General features: G+C 36.9%; 1 protein-coding gene across 17 annotated transcripts in view; it reads left to right on the top strand.

Annotated features, from left to right (window-relative positions):
• The window catches only part of TMEM63C (transmembrane protein 63C), a 132,141-nt gene that overhangs the window by 72,185 nt on the left and 40,045 nt on the right, over nucleotides 1-19,911 (top strand). For all 17 annotated transcript variants that reach the window (XM_074289905.1, XM_074289913.1, XM_074289907.1 and 14 more), the window contains 7 exons: nucleotides 1,354-1,496; nucleotides 3,612-3,660; nucleotides 6,605-6,713; nucleotides 15,638-15,711; nucleotides 16,747-16,827; nucleotides 16,963-17,086; nucleotides 17,578-17,711. In XM_074289905.1, the coding sequence (XP_074146006.1) occupies nucleotides 1,354-1,496; nucleotides 3,612-3,660; nucleotides 6,605-6,713; nucleotides 15,638-15,711; nucleotides 16,747-16,827; nucleotides 16,963-17,086; nucleotides 17,578-17,711 (714 nt within the window). The remainder of the gene's footprint in view (nucleotides 1-1,353; nucleotides 1,497-3,611; nucleotides 3,661-6,604; nucleotides 6,714-15,637; nucleotides 15,712-16,746; nucleotides 16,828-16,962; nucleotides 17,087-17,577; nucleotides 17,712-19,911) is intronic.

The following is a 19,911-nucleotide window of genomic DNA, read 5'->3' as shown; positions in this document are numbered from 1 at the left end:
TGTTCTAATTTACAACAAAAAGTACTACTATAAAATTATGTCCATATGTGTCCTCTCTTTGATTTCTCTTTGATTTCTGCAATATTACCATTCTTCTTTTTTCCTCTTATGTGTCTGCTTGCTTCCCTGTTTTCTCTTTCCCTTTTTGTAGGATAAGCATAAGTTTGGCCTAAAACTTTGTTCTTGACTCTCTTTTCCTTCCTGTTTGCAATATTATCCTCTCAGTTTCTTTCCCATTGCAATAACCCAAATTCAGGTACTCCTTATCTAGCTATCTTGTAGATTATTGTTGTAACCTTCACATATCCAGTTTCTTCTTCCTCCAGTTCTTCCTATCCACCTTTGTTAGGTCAGTCTTGTTGTCCAGCTCTGATCAGATCACAGCATCACTCAGAAGCCCTAGTGGTTTTGTTGCCTACCAATTATTCAAAGATATGAAATTTCACATGTGCATTCTCTCTCCACCAATAATACACAACTTATCTAAAATTAGTAGACAGTCTCTGAGAGTTGCTATTGTCAAAAGTTTCATTATCCTGTGGTAACCTGATTTTGAACATCTTAGAACTTTACCAAGCAGGCAACAGATACTCAACCATTCTAAACTCATATCCTTAGAGTAACCACAGTCACTACCCTGTCACCAAAAAAAAAAAAAAGCATCATAGTAGTATTTTAATGGAAGATTAATTTCCAAATAAAGTACAGGCTCCATAGCCAGGAAATAAAGGCATTCTGTAGCACAATTCAAGACGACCTTTCCATCACTACTACTCTAAATAAGAATTAAGTGCTATGTGCTAGCATGTGCTAACCAAATTGAATTTCAAACTCTAAAGCTTTTTAACTCTAGGCTGCTTATTCTCTCTTTTCCCATCTAACTACTAAAATGCTACCCACCTTTCAAAAAACTTAGCTCACAAGGTACCTACTTCATGATCAAATAGAAGGGAACTCATTATTTCATAGGACATCCCATTCTGTTTTAGGATAATACCAGATATTAGAAAATTCTTAGTTTGATGTAAAAGTAGTACATAATTTCCTTGAGATCGAGGAAATTTTTTGACCTTTGTCTACCCAGTGCCAGCATAGTTCCTGTCATATAGGAGCTGCTTAATAAATGTGGTAATATAGTAAATATAGTCAATAAATATAGTAAAATTTGAATTTAATTGAAACCTGCCTCCTTGTGACTGCCACTCTTGAAGCCAAGCAGTGTTTTTTAAACCAGCCCCAGAGGACTTAAAAATGCTTTTTGGTGATCTACTGATTAGTCAAAATGAATCATTCTTTTGAACTTAATTTTTGGCATACCAGTTTCTGAGAAGTGTCTTTTTGTGTCTCTCCTAGGAAAGAGGAGCTGGTTAAAAAATGTGGAGATGATGCCAAAATGTACCTCAATTTCCAGAGACACCTCATTCTTTTATTCCTCTTTCTTTGTGTGCCCTCCTTGGCTGTCATCCTGCCTCTCAATTACTCTGGGAATCTTCTGGGTAAGGAGAACTCAGAAGCCAACAAACACTTCACTAGAGCTGCAGTGCCTCAAGAGAATGGAGGCAAAATACAGTTCCTCCAATCATCAGGGAGGGTTTGAATGAGGGTCCTCTTTTATGGCAGTGGAGTGTAATAAGGAGAACACCAAACTAGAAGTCAGGAGGCATGGTTTCTTATCCTGGGTCTGCCATTGATTTACTGTCTGCTATTGGATAAGTAACTTTGAACTCTTCAGTGCCTCATTTTCTTCCTCTGTATCATGGGGAAATTATAATGGCTACTTCTTATTTCTTAGAGATAACAAAAATGAAAATGCCTCCACTTGGAGGGATAGATGGAAACAATGACAAGTATATTTTATTTCTATGACTTCTATGAATCCAATGTCAACCCAATATAAAAGCATTTGCTTCTCTGTTTTCTCTTTCCCTTTTTGTAGGAGAAGCATAAGTTTGGCCTAAAACTTTGTTCTTGACTCTCTTTACATTTAATAATAATATTTTTTGAGATAGAAAATCTACATCACCAACATAGAAGACCTTTTTTCTATAATGTTCAGCTGATGCATGTGAAACCCTAATAATAGTTGCCAAAAAAATAATGAGTTTTCCTCAGTTTCCACAGCCAACATAGGCTAAGTCCCCATTTCTAAAATATGTCCAACTGATATGTGTGTGAAACTCATTGCCAAAAACAAAAACAAAAACACAGTTTTTCCTCCATTTCCATCTTTTTTTGGGGGACGTGGTTCACCTATCTTGCCCAGCCTGGAAATGTAGTGAGGCTCTTCACAATCCCCCTATCCCACTAATAATCTGTTTTGTCTAATGGGAGCTTTAATTTTCATTTCTGCCCTGAACCAATTTGCCTCTCCTTAGGCAGGCTGGTAACACCTTACCTCCATGTCCTGAAGGCTCACCATTTTGATACTAGATTTTTCACTTGATTGGCCTCAGCTCACCAACATCAGCATCCCCAATTGCAGGGATAACATGCGTGGTAGTTTTCCTCATTTGCTTCTCTGCCAGTTAAATATTTATTTTTTTCCCTGAAGTTCTACAACTTCCTATAAATTAAACATTTATGTCAAAATAGATCCTATTGTTGCCATTTTTTTCCCAAATAGCTATTTTTTTTGAGCCTGGGATTTCATTTGTTGTTATGAACTCTCTGAATAGAAACTCCCTTTCATTAATCCAGAGCAGCAGTTTGTCTATAACTCATAGTTTTGAAGGCTTCCTGGAGCAATGAAAGATTAATGGACATACCCACAGATAAAGTCACACAGCCAGTATGTATTAGAGGAAGAATTTGAGTTCATCCTTCCTGATGCCAAGACTAACCCACTATTCACCATACCATACTGCTTTTTATATATAATCTTAAAATAATTAATATCATATAAATGTATGTGATAGAAAATAATAGCAATAAAATCAGGGAATAGTAATTACAAAATAAATTTGACTAACAGAGCTCGTTCCATTAATCTGAATTTTTAAAAGTATTTTGGGTTATTACTGTGTTTTGTTATTATTTATATTATTATTGTTTCTATTAGACTATAGGTTGAGGAAATACAGCTTGCAAAAATGAGGATAGGAAGATCAGTCAATAGTTGAAGTAAAACGGTATAATGAAAAAGAGCATTGTGTTTGGAACTAAAGGTCTGGGTTCAAATCTTGACTGCTACATATTTCTTCAGAAATCTTTTTTTCCTCTAGGAACCTCCATTTCTTCATCTGTAAAAAGAGACTGTTAGATTATAAGTGTGGTGTTGAATTCAAATAGAAATGAATCCCTATAGGCCTCATATTAACTGCAAACAAACCACAAATTAACATCATATATTTAATGTACTCAGTTCCATTTTAAACTTTTTCAACTATACCGGGGAGTTTCATAGCTTGCTCGTGGAATTAGATATGTTTCCTTTCTCTTCCTATAACCCATATGAGAAAAGGACCTGTTATTGTCCCAACAAATCTGGGACTAGCCCATAGGGCCTGAGAAAGAGTAGGACCATGGGAGGTAATCCAAAAAGCTCTAGACTTTCAGCTGGGATGCATGCGTTCCTAGAGGCAAAGCTACTAACAAGCGTTCTTCTTTTTCAGCACGAAATAGTCATTTCGGCCGTACCACCATTGTCAATGTCGGCAAAAAGTAGGTGTCACTGTCTTTTTACTTTTTTTGTCTTACCTGGAGAGGGGGTAGGTCAGGGACACAGATCAGTTATATCAGTCTCCACTTGGACATCAGTTATCCTGTATTGAGAGAGGTTTGTTTTTCATTAAAGATCTAATTTCTAGTCTCTAAATTAATGAACACATCCTGGGTGAAATTTAGTGTACTGGGTTGGAAGGTAGGATGTCACTGATTTACTAAGCTAGTATTATTTGACTTTTCTGAACCTATGTCTTCTTAGCAATATAGTGGATTTTTTTTTCTTACAAAACTCATTGTTAGAATTAGAATCAGATAGATCTAGACAGGCTTGAATGATGGGCCAAAACTTAAGGTGAAATTTAATGAGGATAACTCTTTGGGTTCAAACACCAAACTAGTAATTTTTTTGTCATCATTACCTAAAGTATAGTATTCAAAATCAGAGAGGTAGTAGTCTTGATTTATTCTGCCCTGGTCAGACCATATTTGGAATATTACATTTAGTTCTGGAAATCGTGTTTTAAGAGAGATTTTGTTGGAGCTGGAGAAGGCCCACAGGAGGGCCATAATGGTAACAGGATTGGAAACCATGGCATAATTGAAAGAAACTGCATGCCTTGCTTGGCTATCATCCTGCTCGTCAAGTACTATGAGAATTTTCTGGGCAGGGGAAGCCAACAACCCTTCCAGAGGACCAGTGGATTTCAAGAATATAGGAAAGAACAAGTTAATGGGGTCAGGTAGGGTAAAACAGAAGGAAAGTATGAGGGGAACCGGATGAGACAGCTATCTTCAAATATTAAAAGGCTGTCATGGGGATGAAAGAATAAAATTTATTTCACATGACTTCAGAAGGCAAAGCTGTGACCAAGGGGTGGAAATTATAGGTAGTTAGTCTTTAGTCAAAAATTTTTAAACACATTTTTGTCAGTTGAAGTTGTTTTAAAATGACATGGCATTCTCAATGAATACCTGGATGTGTTGAAGAAGAAACTACGAATTTGTTGAATCTGTTTTAGAGGGGAATCATTCTTCTGGTAAAGATTAAACAAAATGAGCACTAGGATACTTTTGTATTCTGTGAATCTATGAAGTACTGTGATCCTCTCCTGGTGACCACATGAATGAGTATAGTTCTAGTAGCCAAGCATTTCTAGTTCTTCAGCAGAAATCCCACAAAATAACTTAAGGCAGATAGGGGATAGTTCTATGGACTTGAAGTTAAGAAGACCTGAGTTTGAATCCTGCCTCGGACACATATTAGGTATGTGACTGTTCATCTAGAAAACAAGAGATGATAATGGCAGCTACCTAGCAAGGTTGCTGTGAGGATCCAATGAGATAATATAAAGTACTTGCAAAACGTATGCACTATAAATGTTAGCTTCTATTATGAGTAGAGGTTTAGGCTTGTTTACTCTATGCCTAAAGGATTCAGTTCAACCTTCAAATTTTATATAGAATTAAGTTCTAGACAGTCCTCTTTTCTTGGCTCTCAAAAGAAATTCAGACATTGAATCAAAATCAGACAAGACAATATGAAAATACTATAAAAGTGGGTACTAGATTGTAGAAAATGAAACAGTTTACATAACTTAGTTTCGATTGGCTTCCTGCTAGTGTATGAATACATTAGTATCCAAAGCTCTTGACAGTGACACCTTGTGGCAGAGGTTACAAGAGCAAGTGTAATCTCACAAATATTTTTTTTGGTTACTTTTTGTTATTACAGCTGTTCCTTTCATCTGGGCAGAGTTGGTCTTAGGCAGGATTATGAAATAGATAAAAATGTGTCTTTAATAATGTCAATAATGCTGGACATTTGTCTTGGACAATTTTTATTTAACTAGCTTTCAAATAACCTACTATCTGATAATGTTTATCTATCCAGTAGGATTTTTATTTTTATAAAGCTTATTTTTTAAAAAGACATACATTAATAAAGTTTTTAAAGGGCAGCTAGGTATCATGGTGGCTAGAGTGCTGGGCCTGCAGTTATGTTCCTTAGTTCAAATCAGGCCTCAGACACTTACTAGCTTTGTGCCCCTGAGCAAGTCACTTAATCTGTTTGCCTCAATTTCCTCATCTGTAAAATGATCTGGAGAAGGAAATGGCAAATCGCTAGAGAATCTCTTCCAAGAGAACCCCAAATGGGGTCAGGAAGACTTGGACATGGCTGGAAGTGACTGAACAAGGCTTCTTTAAAGGCCCAAAGGCCTTCAAGGTCCACGGCTTGTAGGGCTGGGAAGGTCTTTAGAACTGAATTAGTTAAGGAATCATGAAGTGGCGCTTGTAAGAGATTTCTGAGATCATTTGAATTGCAGTGTAAGTCCCTGACCAGTCACAGACTCAGAGGGATCTCAGAGTTTACCTTTTTACAGTTGAGGAACTGAAATCCATAGAAGTTAATTGATTTGCCTAAGCTTAGGTAATAAACAAGACTTGAACCCAAGTTTTCTGACTCCAAATATAGTGCTCTTTCCTGTGTTTTGAAAGATGATAGCATTAAAGCTAGAAGAGACCTCAGAGGCCATTGTAGAGAGGAACGATTGGGGCAGCTGAGCCAGAAAGTAGTCCCCACTTTTTCCAGATTGAAGAGAAGGGTGGGTGGGATTTAGCTACAGTAGCAGTCCAAATCTGAGCTCTCCTTCTGCCCTCCTTTTCAGTATGAGATTAGTAGAATCTAACCCCAAATTTTCCACCCAGTGACCTATCACTATGGAAATTTGGCCAGCCAGGCTGAAGCACCTCAAAGTTAGAGATAGACTGGCATAGCCTTAGCATTTAGAATATAAGTTTTTACACTGCCAACCATGTAGGATCATAATTGCTAGACTATTTCAAGTGTTAAATCTAGGAAAACATATGTCCCAGGAGCTAAATCTCTGTACATCAAGTTGAACATCTTGAACTAATTGTAACTACTTCTCATTCTTGACAGTGACAAGATCTTGTGGGTACATAGTGTATTCTCCTTTCTCTACTTCTTCCTCACCCTTTGCTTCATGGTCCACCATGGTCGAGACATTAAGCCCAAGAGTGAAGGAAAGGTAAGGTGAAGGAATCATACCCATTATTATGATCCTCTGTGATAACATTTTCTCCTTCAGGTATAACATAGTTCTATACTTCCCTTATATTTTCCCTAGTTTATGTATTTTCTTTATTTCAGAAAAACATAAAATAATACAGAATAAATTGCAGTTTTTTGTATTATATGCCTTATTTCTAAAGTGCTTGCTCCAAGGGACACTCTAGGGCCTGATCTAAAAAGGACTGTGGGAACATAGAACAAGAATCCTGAATTTCAAAGAACCTTAATTCAAATCCTATTTATCTCTTCCACATACTACAAACATGTTTGACTCTGGACAAGTCAAATTTCTCCTCTGAGCCTCAATTTCTTCATCTATAAAATGAAGAGATGATACTAGGTGACCTGTAAGATCCCTTCCTTCTATAAATCTATGAATTTCGGAAGAATCAAAAGCTGACTGCTGACACTAAAATTAAGACTTCTCCTGGCCTAGCCTCAACCCTCCTACATCTTTGGATGAGGTTCCAGATGAAGTATGGGTTGTCAGTCCAGCCTAACCCTCAGACTTCTAATCACCTCCTCCAATGGGATCTCAGAAGGGATTCTGGCCCTCTGGAAGTCAGAGGCAGTGAAAACAATCATCATGTCTATGCTCACTTTTTACAGATATTTAATGTATAGGAGCCTCTTACTTTAATGACACATGAATTCCCAGTTCCTATTACCCTTATTTTAATAATTTAGAGTCTAAAATCCTACTCTTTGCCTCTGATTTTATCTCTAGGAAAATCAACCTTTCTTTCTCCATAAGCCATGCCCTCAGCGCATCCTCTAGAATCTTGGCTTTATAGGTTCACAAAATCCCCTTTATCTTAGATCAAAAGATCTTCACTTTTCCATCCTTTTAGGCTGGCTCTCCCCAGAAGGCACTATATCCTTTGGCCACCCTCTCCAGAACTGGGTCGTCTTTCTCATATCCTCTGAAACAGGGCCAGGAAGAAGAGTTGGTATAGTCCTCTCTCCTCACTGCAACTTCCAGGTACTCTTTTAACATCCTCAGTCAGTAATCGTCTCTTCCTTTGAGGTTCAAACTATCCATCCTGAACTGTCTTACTTGCTTTAACTCCTTGTTATAGTAATCTACTGGCATCTAGGTGATTCTTTCTCCTTTCTCAGAGAATTCAGTTCCTGGATCACCATCTTCCTCTTCATCCTGCTTTCATACTTGGAGATCTCAACATATATCTTTTCTTCCTTCTACAGCACTTCCTAGAAAATTAGTTGTATTTATTTTCTCCATTTCCTTGCCTGCCACTCAATTATCAGTCCCTTAAAATCTGGTTTTTGACTTTACCTCTTGACTAAAACTGAAATAGGGTTACTATTAATCTTTTGACTATTCAGTCCTTTTCTAAGTGCTTATCCTTCTCAACTTATCTGAAACATTTATCAATGACCCCTAGCCTCTCCTCTTACAAACTTTCTCCTCCCATGGTTTCTGTGACACTTAACTCTACATTTTCTTTTTACCAATTTGATTCTTTTCATTTACTACATTTTCTATAGATAGTCATCATAAAGTTTTCATGGGCCCGCTTTTCTCTCAACAGAAGAGAGAAATCTCTTGCCAATCTCTTCAGTTCCCATGGTGTTCAATGATCAGGAGTGTGACAATCACAGAAATTATATCTTAAGTGGTACAGTAGAGCCTAAAGTTAGGAAAACCTGACATTATGTCTGACTTCAGACACTTAACTAGTTGTGTGACCCAGAACAAGTCACTTTCTCTCTCTCTGCCTCAGTTTCTTCAGTTGCAAAATAGGACAATAACACCTACCTCCTACAGTTATGACAATCAAATGAGATTAATATATGTTGAGTGCTTAGCTTTGTTGTAGCTATTGAGTAATTTCAATTGTGTCTGACTCATCATGCCCCAATTTGGGGTTTCTTCACAAAACTCTGGAGTATTTTGCCATTTCTTTCTGTAGCTCATTTTACAATTGAAGAAATTGAGGTAGACAGGATTAAGTAACTTGCCCAGAATCACACAATTAATAAGGATCTGAGGCCAGATTTGAAATCTGGAGGATGAAAGTCTCTGACTTTAGACCCAACACACTATCTATTCTTATCTACTGTGCCATCTAACTACCCCATCTAGCACATGATAGGCGCTTAATTAATCCATCCCTAAAATTTTCACATTTTCACAGACTATTCTTCATTCCTGGAACCTTTTCTCTGTCCTCATCTCCATTTCTTCAGCTCCCTTCAAGTCTCAGCTAGTTTAACAGAAAATTCTAGATTTGACTCCTACCTGCCTTGCCAAAAAAATGAAATGACCAAAGAAACAAAAGTTTGAGCTCCCAAGCACAGCAATTAATTATGACAATTACATAACAAATTGGGACCAGTCACCTTCCTCAGCTTTAGCACTGGACTCTTAAGTGCAGAGGAAGACAATTTTTTAATTTTAATCAAACAGGACCAATTAATTATTTTTTCTTTTTCTTTTTTTTAAATTTATTTTATTTTATTTTATTTTTTAAATTTTTACAAAAATTTTATGCATAGGTAATTTTTCAGCATTGACAATTACAAAACCTTTTGTTCCAACTTTTCCCCTCCTTCCCCCTCTCTCTTCCCCCAGATGGCAAGTTAACTAATACATGTTAAATATATTAAAGTATAAGTTAAATACAATCTATGTATACATGTCCAAACAGTTATTTTGCTGTATAAAAAAGAATCGGACTTTGAAACAGTGTATAATTAGCCTGTGAAGGAAATCAAAAATGCAGGCAGACAAAAATATAGGAATTGAGAATTCTATGTAGTGGTTCATAGTCATCTCCCAGAGTTCTTTTGCTGGGTATAGCTGGTTCAGTTCATTACTGTTCTTTTGGAACCGATTTGGTTCATCTCATTGTTGGAGAGGTCTTCGTCCATCAGAATTGATCAGCATATAGTATTGTTGTTGAGGTATATAATGATCTCCTGAGGACCAATTAATTATAAGCAAAGCAATTAGCCAGTATACAAAATTAGGTCAGCTCATTTCTAATTGGAGGAAAGATTAAGGGTTTTCCAAGTTTGGAGGTGGAAAGATTAAAGTTGAGAGAAGAAAGACTAGATTTGGAATGGATCTTAGAATGAAAAGATGTTGATTAATTACATTCATCTTCATTTATGAAACAATAGATGGCTTGTACCATCTGATTTTCTATGGATGAATAACAGAAAAATAACAAGATGGAGGAGAATACATATAGCAGCACAAGATGGAGTCAGTGTTCATGAGATAGAATCTGGTTGTTTCTTTTGATTCCCACACCAAATCAACTCAGTTTTGTAATTGATCTTCACTTTATCTCATTAATTTATTAATCTGCCCTCAGACACATATTAGCTATGTGACCCTTGGTCAAGTCATTTAACCCTGTTTGCCTCAGATCCTAATCTGTAAAATGAGCTTGAAAAGGAAATGGCAAAGGATTCCAGAATCTTTGTCAAGAAAATCCCAAATGAAGTCACAATGAGTTGAATACAACTGAAATGACTGAACAGATAAAAGGTACTATCTTTTTTTTTTTGTTTCCTTTTTAAAAAAATATAGCACTTTATGACCAAAAAACACTTTATCTCATTTGACCCTTATAGTAAACTGTGAGACAGGCCATTAAGAGTATCATATCCCTATTTTACAGATGAGGAAACCAAGGTCGAGGGCTGGAATGATTTGCTCATGATCACACAGCTTTTAAGTAGTGTAGTTGGAACCGACAGGCAGTCTCATACCTCTAAGTTCAATGCTCTTTCCACAATTCCACACTTCCACTTTGGACTCTGGGAGTTTGAAGGAATCTCAGAAGTCATTTGGTCTAACTCATATCTGAAGAGGGATTTGACTATATAGTAAAAGAAAAACATTACCTCTTGACACACCCATTCTATTTTGGGATAACTCTTATTATTGTGAAATATTTCTTTACAGCAACCAAAGTTTGCCTCTTTGTAACTCCTTCCATTTATTTGTCATTTTCTGTGTCCCTTGATTATGACAAGCCTCAAACATCTAAAAAGAGCCATGTCTCCCAAAGTTTACTTTGCTCTAGGTTAAGCATTTCCCCACTTCCTTTACCTTTTTCTTATAAAGCATGAATTTGAGCTCTTCATTATTCAGCTAGCCCTCCTATGAAATCTCTCTGGTTTACCCATGTTAGTCCAAAAACATGGCACTCAAAATTGAGCACAATATTGAAGATGTGGCTTGTCCAGGGCAAAGTATGACAAAATATCAGTTTTTAATTTCTGGATGCTGTGTATCTCTTCATGCTGCCTAAGATTATCTTATCTTCCTTGGTTGCTATGTTATACCATTAACTCAGGTAGAGCTTTTGATTCATTAATTTCCCCAGATCCTTTCCAAACAACAGCTGATAAAATCATAGGTGCAGTAAAATATATTAATGGTATTTATTCCAAAGAGAAATAATATTAGTTCTTTTCTTCATATTGCTGTACTAGTTCTTTGTAATCATTGCTTCCTTTTCTAGATTCTCACTAACAATCTCTTTAATAACATGTCCTAAATTTTGCTAAACATCAAAGTCAAACTTACCAGTCAAAAATTCATAAGATTGCACAGGTTTTTTTCCTTGAAAACCAGAATATTTGCCCTCCTCCAATCCTGTGTAACATCTCTCTCTATGATATTTCAAAGACTACTAATAATTATTTCTCAGAAGTCACATCTGCAAGTATTTTCACTACTCAAGAATATAGTTCATCTGGGCTGATTGTGTTGAACTCATTGATAGCATTGAGGATATTCTCTTCTAACTTAATTATCTAGGATAGTTACTCTCAATTAGCCATTTTTATTCTATCCTTTCTAGTCCAGTGATTTTTCTCATTGTCAGAGAAAACAAAAAGAAAATAGGAATTGAGAAAGCTTTTTTTCCTATTTTCCATGAACAGTTACATTCACTCTCATCATCTTTCTCTTTTGACCCTCTTCTTTTCCTTAATATAGCTTTTAAAAAACTAACCATTTTTATTTATCTTTAGTATTCTCACTGATATCGGGTCATTCTGACTTTCTCTGATACAGTTACTTTGAACTATGCGTCATATTTGTATTCATTTCCTCTTAAGTGATGAAATCACTAAGATCATAGGGGGGAAAAAGACAAAAGCTTAGGAGAGAGAGCCTTTGGATACATTGACAATTAGGAAACAGAACATAAATAATGAGCCAGCAAAGGAGAGAGAAGGAGGAAGCAGGAAGCAGGAAGCAGGAACAAGAAACAGTGTTACAAACATCTAGAAAGGAGAGTGTCCAAAGAAAAGAGAGTGGTTGACAATCTTGAATGATGCAGAAGTTAGATCCAATGAACACTGAGAAAGGGACACTAAGCCATTTTTATTCTATCCTTTCTACTCCATTGATTTATAGTATAGCCATTAAGAAATCATTGATAACTCTGGAGGAAAGTTTTAAATAAATAATAAGATTTGGGGCCAGATTGCAGATTGCAAAAGGGATTGAAAAGTGAATGAGAAAATAAATATAGACAGTTTCTCTAGGGATATGACTGTGAAGAGAAAAAAGATATAGGATGATAATTTGAAGAGATAGGGAGAAGTGAGAATTATTTTAGGGAAGACCTAGACATGTTTGTGGGCAGTAGGGAAAGATATAAAAGGAGAGACTGAACATTAGAAAGGTGAAATGACTGCTGTAGCAGTTTCCTGGAGGAGATGGGAGGGGATGGAATAAAGAGTATAAGCAGATAAGGAGAAAGACAATATTCTTGATCAACTTAACAATTAGTCAACAAGTAAGTACCTATTATGTGCCAGGCTAAGTACTTCCTATGTGTCAGGCTAAGTGCCTACTATGTGCTTGCTATGTAGTAGTGTTAGGGGTACTAAAAGAGGAGCTCACAATGCAGTGGAGGAGAAAACAAGTAAACAAAAATACAAACAGATTTCATATAGGACAATTAGGAAATAATTGATAGAAGGCACTAGAATTAAGATGGAAAGCCTTCCCATAAAATATAGGTTTTTAGTTAAGACTTAAAGGAGGCCAAAGAAGTAAGTAAGTGGAAATGAGAAGAGCATTCCAGGCATGGGGGAGAATTGAAGAAAATGACTAAAGCTGAGAGATAAAGTATCTTGTTCATCAGACAACCATGAAGGTCATGGTCACAGTTTTGAGAAGTACATGGTGGTGAGTAAGGTATAAAAAGAATGGAAAGGTGGGAGGAGAATACTAGATTATGTAGGGCTTTGAATGCCAAATGAAGCATTTTGTATTTGACCCAAGAAGTGATAGGGAGTTCCTGGACTTTATTGAGGTAGGAGCATGTCATGGTTGGACCTCCACTTTACGAATGGCAATGGAGAGTGGATTGGAGAGGAGAAAGACAATACAGGCAGACCCACCAATAGGCATGAGGTGATGAGGGCATGCACCAAAATGTGGCCATGTCAAAGAAAAGGAGATTCAAGAGATGTCACAAAGGTAAATCAATAGCCAGTGTCAACAAATTGAGTATGGAGGTGAAAGAGAGTGAGAAGTGTAGGATGACATCTAAATGGAGAGCCTAAGGGCCCTCTATAGTTATAAAGAAGGTAGGAAGTGGGGATGGTTTAGGAGAAAAGTAGTGAGTTTGGTTTGGGACATGTTGAATTTAAGATAAACATAAACTAAACATATAGTTCAAGACATTCAGAAAGATGATTAGAGATGTGAGATTAAGGATCAGCCAAGAGGTTAAGGCAAGATATAAGAATCATCAGCCTAGAAATGATAATTAAATCCATGGGAGTTGAAGAGAATATCAAGTGAAGAAATATAGAGGAAGAAGAGACTCCAGGATAGAAGCATATGGGACACCTACAGAGGTTGTGATCTAGAGGAGGAGACTGAGAAGGAGCCATCTGATAGGTAAGAGGAGGTCCAGGAAAGAATGGTGTTCCAAAAACTAGAGAGAAGAGGGTTTTATCAAAAAGGAGAATGACCCACAGTGTTAAAGGAAGGTTTCAGAGAGATAGAGAATAAGAATTTCATAAAGACTGTTGTATTTGAGGTTAAGAAAAGATCATTAATAACTTTGGAAAGATCAGTTTTGGTGAAATGATGTAGCAGGAAGCCAGATTGTAAGATATTTAAAAGGTATTGAACTACTCATTAAAACAAAATCTGGAAAGAGTAACATAAACAATCATAATACAATATAGAATACTAAAAAATAAAAAACTTGCAATCAAAAAGCTATTGAATACAGAATAGGGAGAAAATATTTTTTAATGTATGTCCTCACTCAAGCACATAGCACAACATCTTTCACATTGTAAGCCCTGGAAAACATGTTTACTGAATTGAAATTTGTATCCAGCTGGGGAGCAGTGGAAAGCCTCATGAAGGAGTTGAAAATTAAAGCTAGACCTTGAAGAATGGGTTGGATTTCAACAGCTAGAAATCAGGGAAAAGGGTGTCTGCTGTGGGCAGAAAGAAAGATAAAAGTCAATTTAAATAGGAAGAAAAATTATGCAGAATAGGGTTGAAAATGGAAAAAGTTTTGTGAAAGGTTAAATAGTTTAGCTAGAATATTTAGTACTTATGGGTAGCTAGGTGGCACAATAAATAGAGAACTGGGCTTGAAATCAGAAAGATTCTTCTTCCTGGGTTCAAATCTGACCTCAAGACACTTACTATGTGACCCTGGGTAAATCACTTAACCCCCTTTGCCCCTAAAATAAGCTGGAGAAGGAAATGACAAACTACTCCACTATCTTTGCCAAGAAAAACCCCAGAAATGGAGTCACAAAGAGTCAGACATGATGCAAAACAACTAAACAGCAAGAGTATATATAGGAGAGTAGTGGGAATTAAGGTTGGAGTGTTTGATTGGGATCAGTGTTGAATATTAGGCTAATGCCATTTCAGGAAGGTCCCTTCCTCATGCACTGTTAAGCAATCTACTTGTCCATGATTGGAGGCGGATTTGTCTATGATTGGATATCTATTTGTCCAAGATTAGAGATTTGTTTGCTCATGATTGGAAGTCTGCTTGTCCATTATTGAAAGTTTTTAAGGAGAAGCTAAATAATCTTTTATTGGGGCTTCTGTATGAGATTTTCCTGTACTAAAGTCAGGATTTGATTATGTCCCTTCTATCTCTGAGACCCTATGATTTTGTTAGGAAGCTATTCCAAAATGACAGAACAGAACAGATTATACAGATTACACTGGAAAGGTACAGGCAGATTGCCATTTTGGACTGATTCTTGTTGTTCTCTATTTCAGCAAGTTACCATTTTTGTAAAAAGTTTTAGTGATAATGCCCAGTGCTGTTATACTCTCTAGGTATACTACCTCACCACTACCATGACCACTACCGCAGGTGCAGATTTTAAGTATCAGAACCTGTACTCAAACTTAGGTTTTCCAACTCCTTGGGCAGCTGCTGGGATAGTGGATAGAATTCCAGGCCAGGACTCATCTGACCTCAGACACCTAGTACTTACATGACTCTGGGCAGATCACTTAGTCTGGTGTACCTCAATTTCCCCATCTGTAAAATAACTTAGAAAAGGAAATGGCAATCTACTTCAGTATCTCTGCCAAGAAAACCCCAAATAGAGTCACAAAGAATTGGACATGACTGAAACAAACTGAAAAACACCACCACCACTTCCAACTCCTAATATGGCATTCTTTCTTATATTCATATATTACAGTGATGGCATGGCAGCAATTATGGGGGAGTAGTGGGAATCCTTCATTAGGATAATTGGTTGCAGTCTCAAAGTTCTGGTCCCAAGCCAAAGATGCTTGTCTATGATTTTTTCAGTCAAGATGGCGGTGTTGGTGGTCTGCTTTATCACTCAGCCCTTCTTTTTCTATCTTTTCTCCCCTAGGCAACCAAAACTCTGCTGGTCACCTACCTACCCAAGGAAATTTCAGACCCTGCCATCATCATCAAACATTTTCAGTGAGTGAGAAGAGTCAGTGATATATAGAAACAGTACCAGCTCTTGAATCAGAAGACCCGAGTTTAGATTCTGCCTTTGACACTAACTGGGTGACTATGGGCAAGTCGGTTCCTCTCCTTGACCTCAGTTTCCTAGTATGTAAAATAAAAGACTAGTTGGTCTCTGGGGTCACTTCCAACTCTAGATCTGTGATCCTATCTATGACTGGCAGGAATTTGTAGTTTTGTTGGGTTACCTTCTTCCTGTCTAGTCTCTGCCCTCATATCTAATGTGAGCATTTCTCCTTGATCAGAAGTTGGCTAAGAGGAGTTTATAAGGTAAGAGGCAGAGAGGCAGAGGAGAAGCTGGTAAATTAAACTAATATTTCTCCTCTTTTTCATCATTACATTAACACAGGGACCTAGGGTTTTTCTCTTCCTCACATAGAAGTTTTAAAAAAAAAAGGCATCCTTCCTTTCCTACTCTTCTATCCCTGGGATGTAGGGCCTGTGCAATTCTGAATTAGAAGCACAATTTCAGATCCCAGAAGGCAGCAAAGCAAATTGGTGTACACAGAGTTCAAACCCATAACCTTGATTTCATTTAGTGATGTTCTTTCCTGCTGGACAAAATCATAAAGAATTAGGAGAAGAAAGGAGATGACTTCCTCTTATGCTTAGTACCCCCAGAATAGCTCAATTCCAAGGAATGGAGGCCCAGTGGGTACTATAATTGAAAAAGCATTGATTTTTTTTTGTTTAGAAGACCTAGTTTCAAACCTATTTCTATTACTTACTAACTCTATGACCTTGACAAGTCACACAGAGCCTTAGGAGTTGGGCCTTTAAGCTTTTTTCCAGCTCTAAATCTATAATCTTCTTCTCTTGTGGTCCTATGAATTCAAGAGGTGCTCAGAGAAACTGTGTATTTATTCACTAGGATCTCTGGTCCAGTTCCAGTCTCTTGGCTGGAGTCAAGGTTCAGGGTGAGACAGCAAAAACTCCATTTGCCCCTGGAAACTCGGTTCCTTATTTGTGTCTGTGTCTGTCCTGCAGTGAGGCCTATCCCAGCTGCACAGTGACCAAAGTCCACTTCTGCTATGATCTGAGAAGACTTATAGAGTTGGATAACCAAAGGTAAGTCCCCAGTTGACAATCTCATTTCCATGGCTTTGGGAATGCTATGAAATATTGAGCCTATTGGAATTCAAGAAAAGAAGGCTTTTGCCCCATCTAACCACTGATTCCTTTTCTTTCCTCCCTACCCAACAGACACTATGTAATGAGAGATCGACTCTTTTATACCTCATATAATCTGGCAAATGGGAAAACGATGATTCGAGTGCACCCCTGCTCCCGTATCTGCTTCTGTCAGTGCTGCAAATGCTTCAAGGAGGTAGCAGGGAGGGGACTGTACCCCACACAACCCAAGAGCTCAGGGCATCTGCTGAGCATGGGGGGAAGGCAGGTGTTGTGTCCTGGCTTCTGTTTGAAGTTGGCCCCTTATCTGCAACAGGGTGGCCACATAGGACCCTACCAACTCTGCTTGCTGCTCCCTTCCCTTGAACATATAGCTAGAACACAGTTATGTAGCCATCTCTGGCATCCTTTCCCCAATAAGTATGAAAATTCCCCCCTTCAATTTTCCCTCATGTAAAAAATAGAAAATGTTCAGAGGATCACAAAGTTAGAAGCAACTCTAGAAACCATCTAGAAACAAACTTCAGTGACCTTGGAGCTCTTGAAGAGACCATAATATTTCATTTGGTTTGGAACTGGCATTGGATGAATTTTCCTTGACCCAAATTTCCCATGAATTTGGACCTCCCTTCCTAATCCAAGTGCTTTCCAAGCTTCTCGTCTTCCATCTCCAAATCTATCCCACAGGTGGATGCTGAACAATACTACAGTGAATTGGAAGAGAAGTTGACTGATGAGTTCAATGCTGAACGGAGCCTAATACACCAGAAGCGTTTGGATGCAGCCTTTGTCACCTTTGAGGATGAGAAGATGACAGCTTTGTGAGTGCCCCAGAAAACTTTGAATGCTACTTGACCTCTCAGCCAATCAGTCAGCCAGCCAGTCAACAAACATTTATTAAATATGTAAGGGTCAGGCACTGAGCTAAGCCTTCCTTATGGAAAAAAAAAAGACAAAAAACATTGTCCTTGCTAATAAAAGAGCTTATATTCCAACAGGAAAGATGGTATACAAATAACACTGTCTGTCTCTCTCTGACTCTGACTCTCTGTCTTTCTCTCTTTCTATCTCTTATTCTTTCTCTCTTTCTTTACATATATATATATATATATATATATATATATATATATACATACATACATTTTGGTATGTTGTCTCATTATTTATTATTATTATTATTATTGTTTCTTTGGTGGTTGTTTTACCTACTCATTATTTAGGATTAGATTATTTAGTTTCAAATTAATTTTTGGTCTATTTTTCCATATCCCTTCATTACATGTAATTTTTATTATATCATGATCTAAAAGGTTTGCACTTACTATTTCTGTCTTTCTGCATTTGATTGTGAGGTTTTTGTGCTCTAGTACATGGTCAATTTTTTTGCAACTCTCTTAACTTCTCTTCTAGGAACTTGGAAGCTATAATAATTGGTGCATATATGTTTAGTATTGATATTATCTATGCTATTCTTTAGCAATATATAGTTTCCTTTTTTATGTCTTTTAATTACATCAATTTTTGCTTTTGCTTGATCTGAGATCAGGATCACTATCCCTGTTTTTTGTTTGTTTGTTTTTTTACTTCAGCTGATGCATAATGCATTTTGCTCCACCCTTTTTACTTTTACTCTATAGTTATCTTTCTGCTTCAAATGTGTTTCTTGTCAAAATATTGTAGGATTCTGGCTTTTAATTCACATTGCTATACGTTTCCACTTTATGGGAGAATTCATCCCATTCACATACACAGTTAAAATGAACAACTCTATTTCCCGGCACCCTGGTTTTTCCAAGTTATGCTTTTCTCTCTCCTTTCCTCCTTTCCCTCCTCCTTAGTGTTTTGCTTCTATCCACTACTTCTTTCAGTCTATCTTTTCTCAATCTGCTCTCCCCTTTTTCAGCCTCTCCTTTCTTATCCCTTTTTTGTTCTACTTCTGCCCTCCTTTGTATTAGCTTCCTTTCCTCTTTCCCCTTCCTTATAGGGTAAGACCAGTTTCTATACCAAATGAGTAATTTGGAATATGTGTAACATTCCCTCTTTGAACCAAATCTGATGAGATTAAGGTTCACACAATGTTTATCCCTCTCCTTTTTATATCTAAACTCCTTTTTATATCTAAACTATAATAGGTCTTTTTTGCCTCTTCATGTAATATATTTTACCTCCTTTACCTTCCCTTTCCTCTTCTTCCAATTTTTCACCACTAGTTTCTTTTTTTATATCATCACATTAAAATCAATTTACACCTACATCCACTAAGTATACTCTTAACAAAGATACAGTTCTTGAGAATTATACATATCATCCTCCCATGTAGGGATGTAAACATTTTCATCTTTAAAAAAACATAAGTTTTTTCTTCCTTTTTTTACCTTCTTATGCTTCTCTTGAGTTCTGTATTTGAACATCAGATTTTCTATTCAGCATCTTTTTACCAAAAATAATTGAAAATCCCCTATTCCATTGAATGTTCATCTTTTTCCCTGAAAGATAGTGCTTAGTTTTGCTGAGTAGTTGATTCTTGGCTGCATTCTAAGTTCCTTTGCCCTCCAGATTACATTCCAGGTCCTCAGATCCTTTAAAGTAGAAGATTCTAGAAACTGGGTAATAATGACTGTAGCTCTTCAATATTTGATTTTTTTTCTGGCTACAAGGCAGTGTTTTCTCCTTAATCTTAAAATTTTGGAATTTAGCTACAATACAATATTCCTTGGAATTTTCATTTTAGAATCTCTTTTGGGGGTGATTGGTGGATTTTTAATGGCTATTTTACCCTCTGATTCCAAGATATCAAAACAATTTTCCTTGCTGATTTCTTGAAAGATGTTGTCCAGGGATATTTTTCATTGTGGTTTTCAGGTAGTCCAATAATTCTTAGATTGTCTCTCCTACTTCTGTTTTCTAGGTCAGTCAGTTGTTTTTCCAATGAAGCATTTTTTATTTTTTTTTTGTTTGACAGGTTCTTGATGTCTTATTGAGTCATTCACTTCCATTTGTCCAGTTCTAATTTTTAGTGAA

Source organism: Sminthopsis crassicaudata, chromosome 2 (assembly GCF_048593235.1).
Source record: "Sminthopsis crassicaudata isolate SCR6 chromosome 2, ASM4859323v1, whole genome shotgun sequence".
NCBI lineage: Eukaryota > Metazoa > Chordata > Mammalia > Dasyuromorphia > Dasyuridae > Sminthopsis > Sminthopsis crassicaudata.
This window is presented reverse-complemented; position numbering and strand designations above follow the sequence as displayed.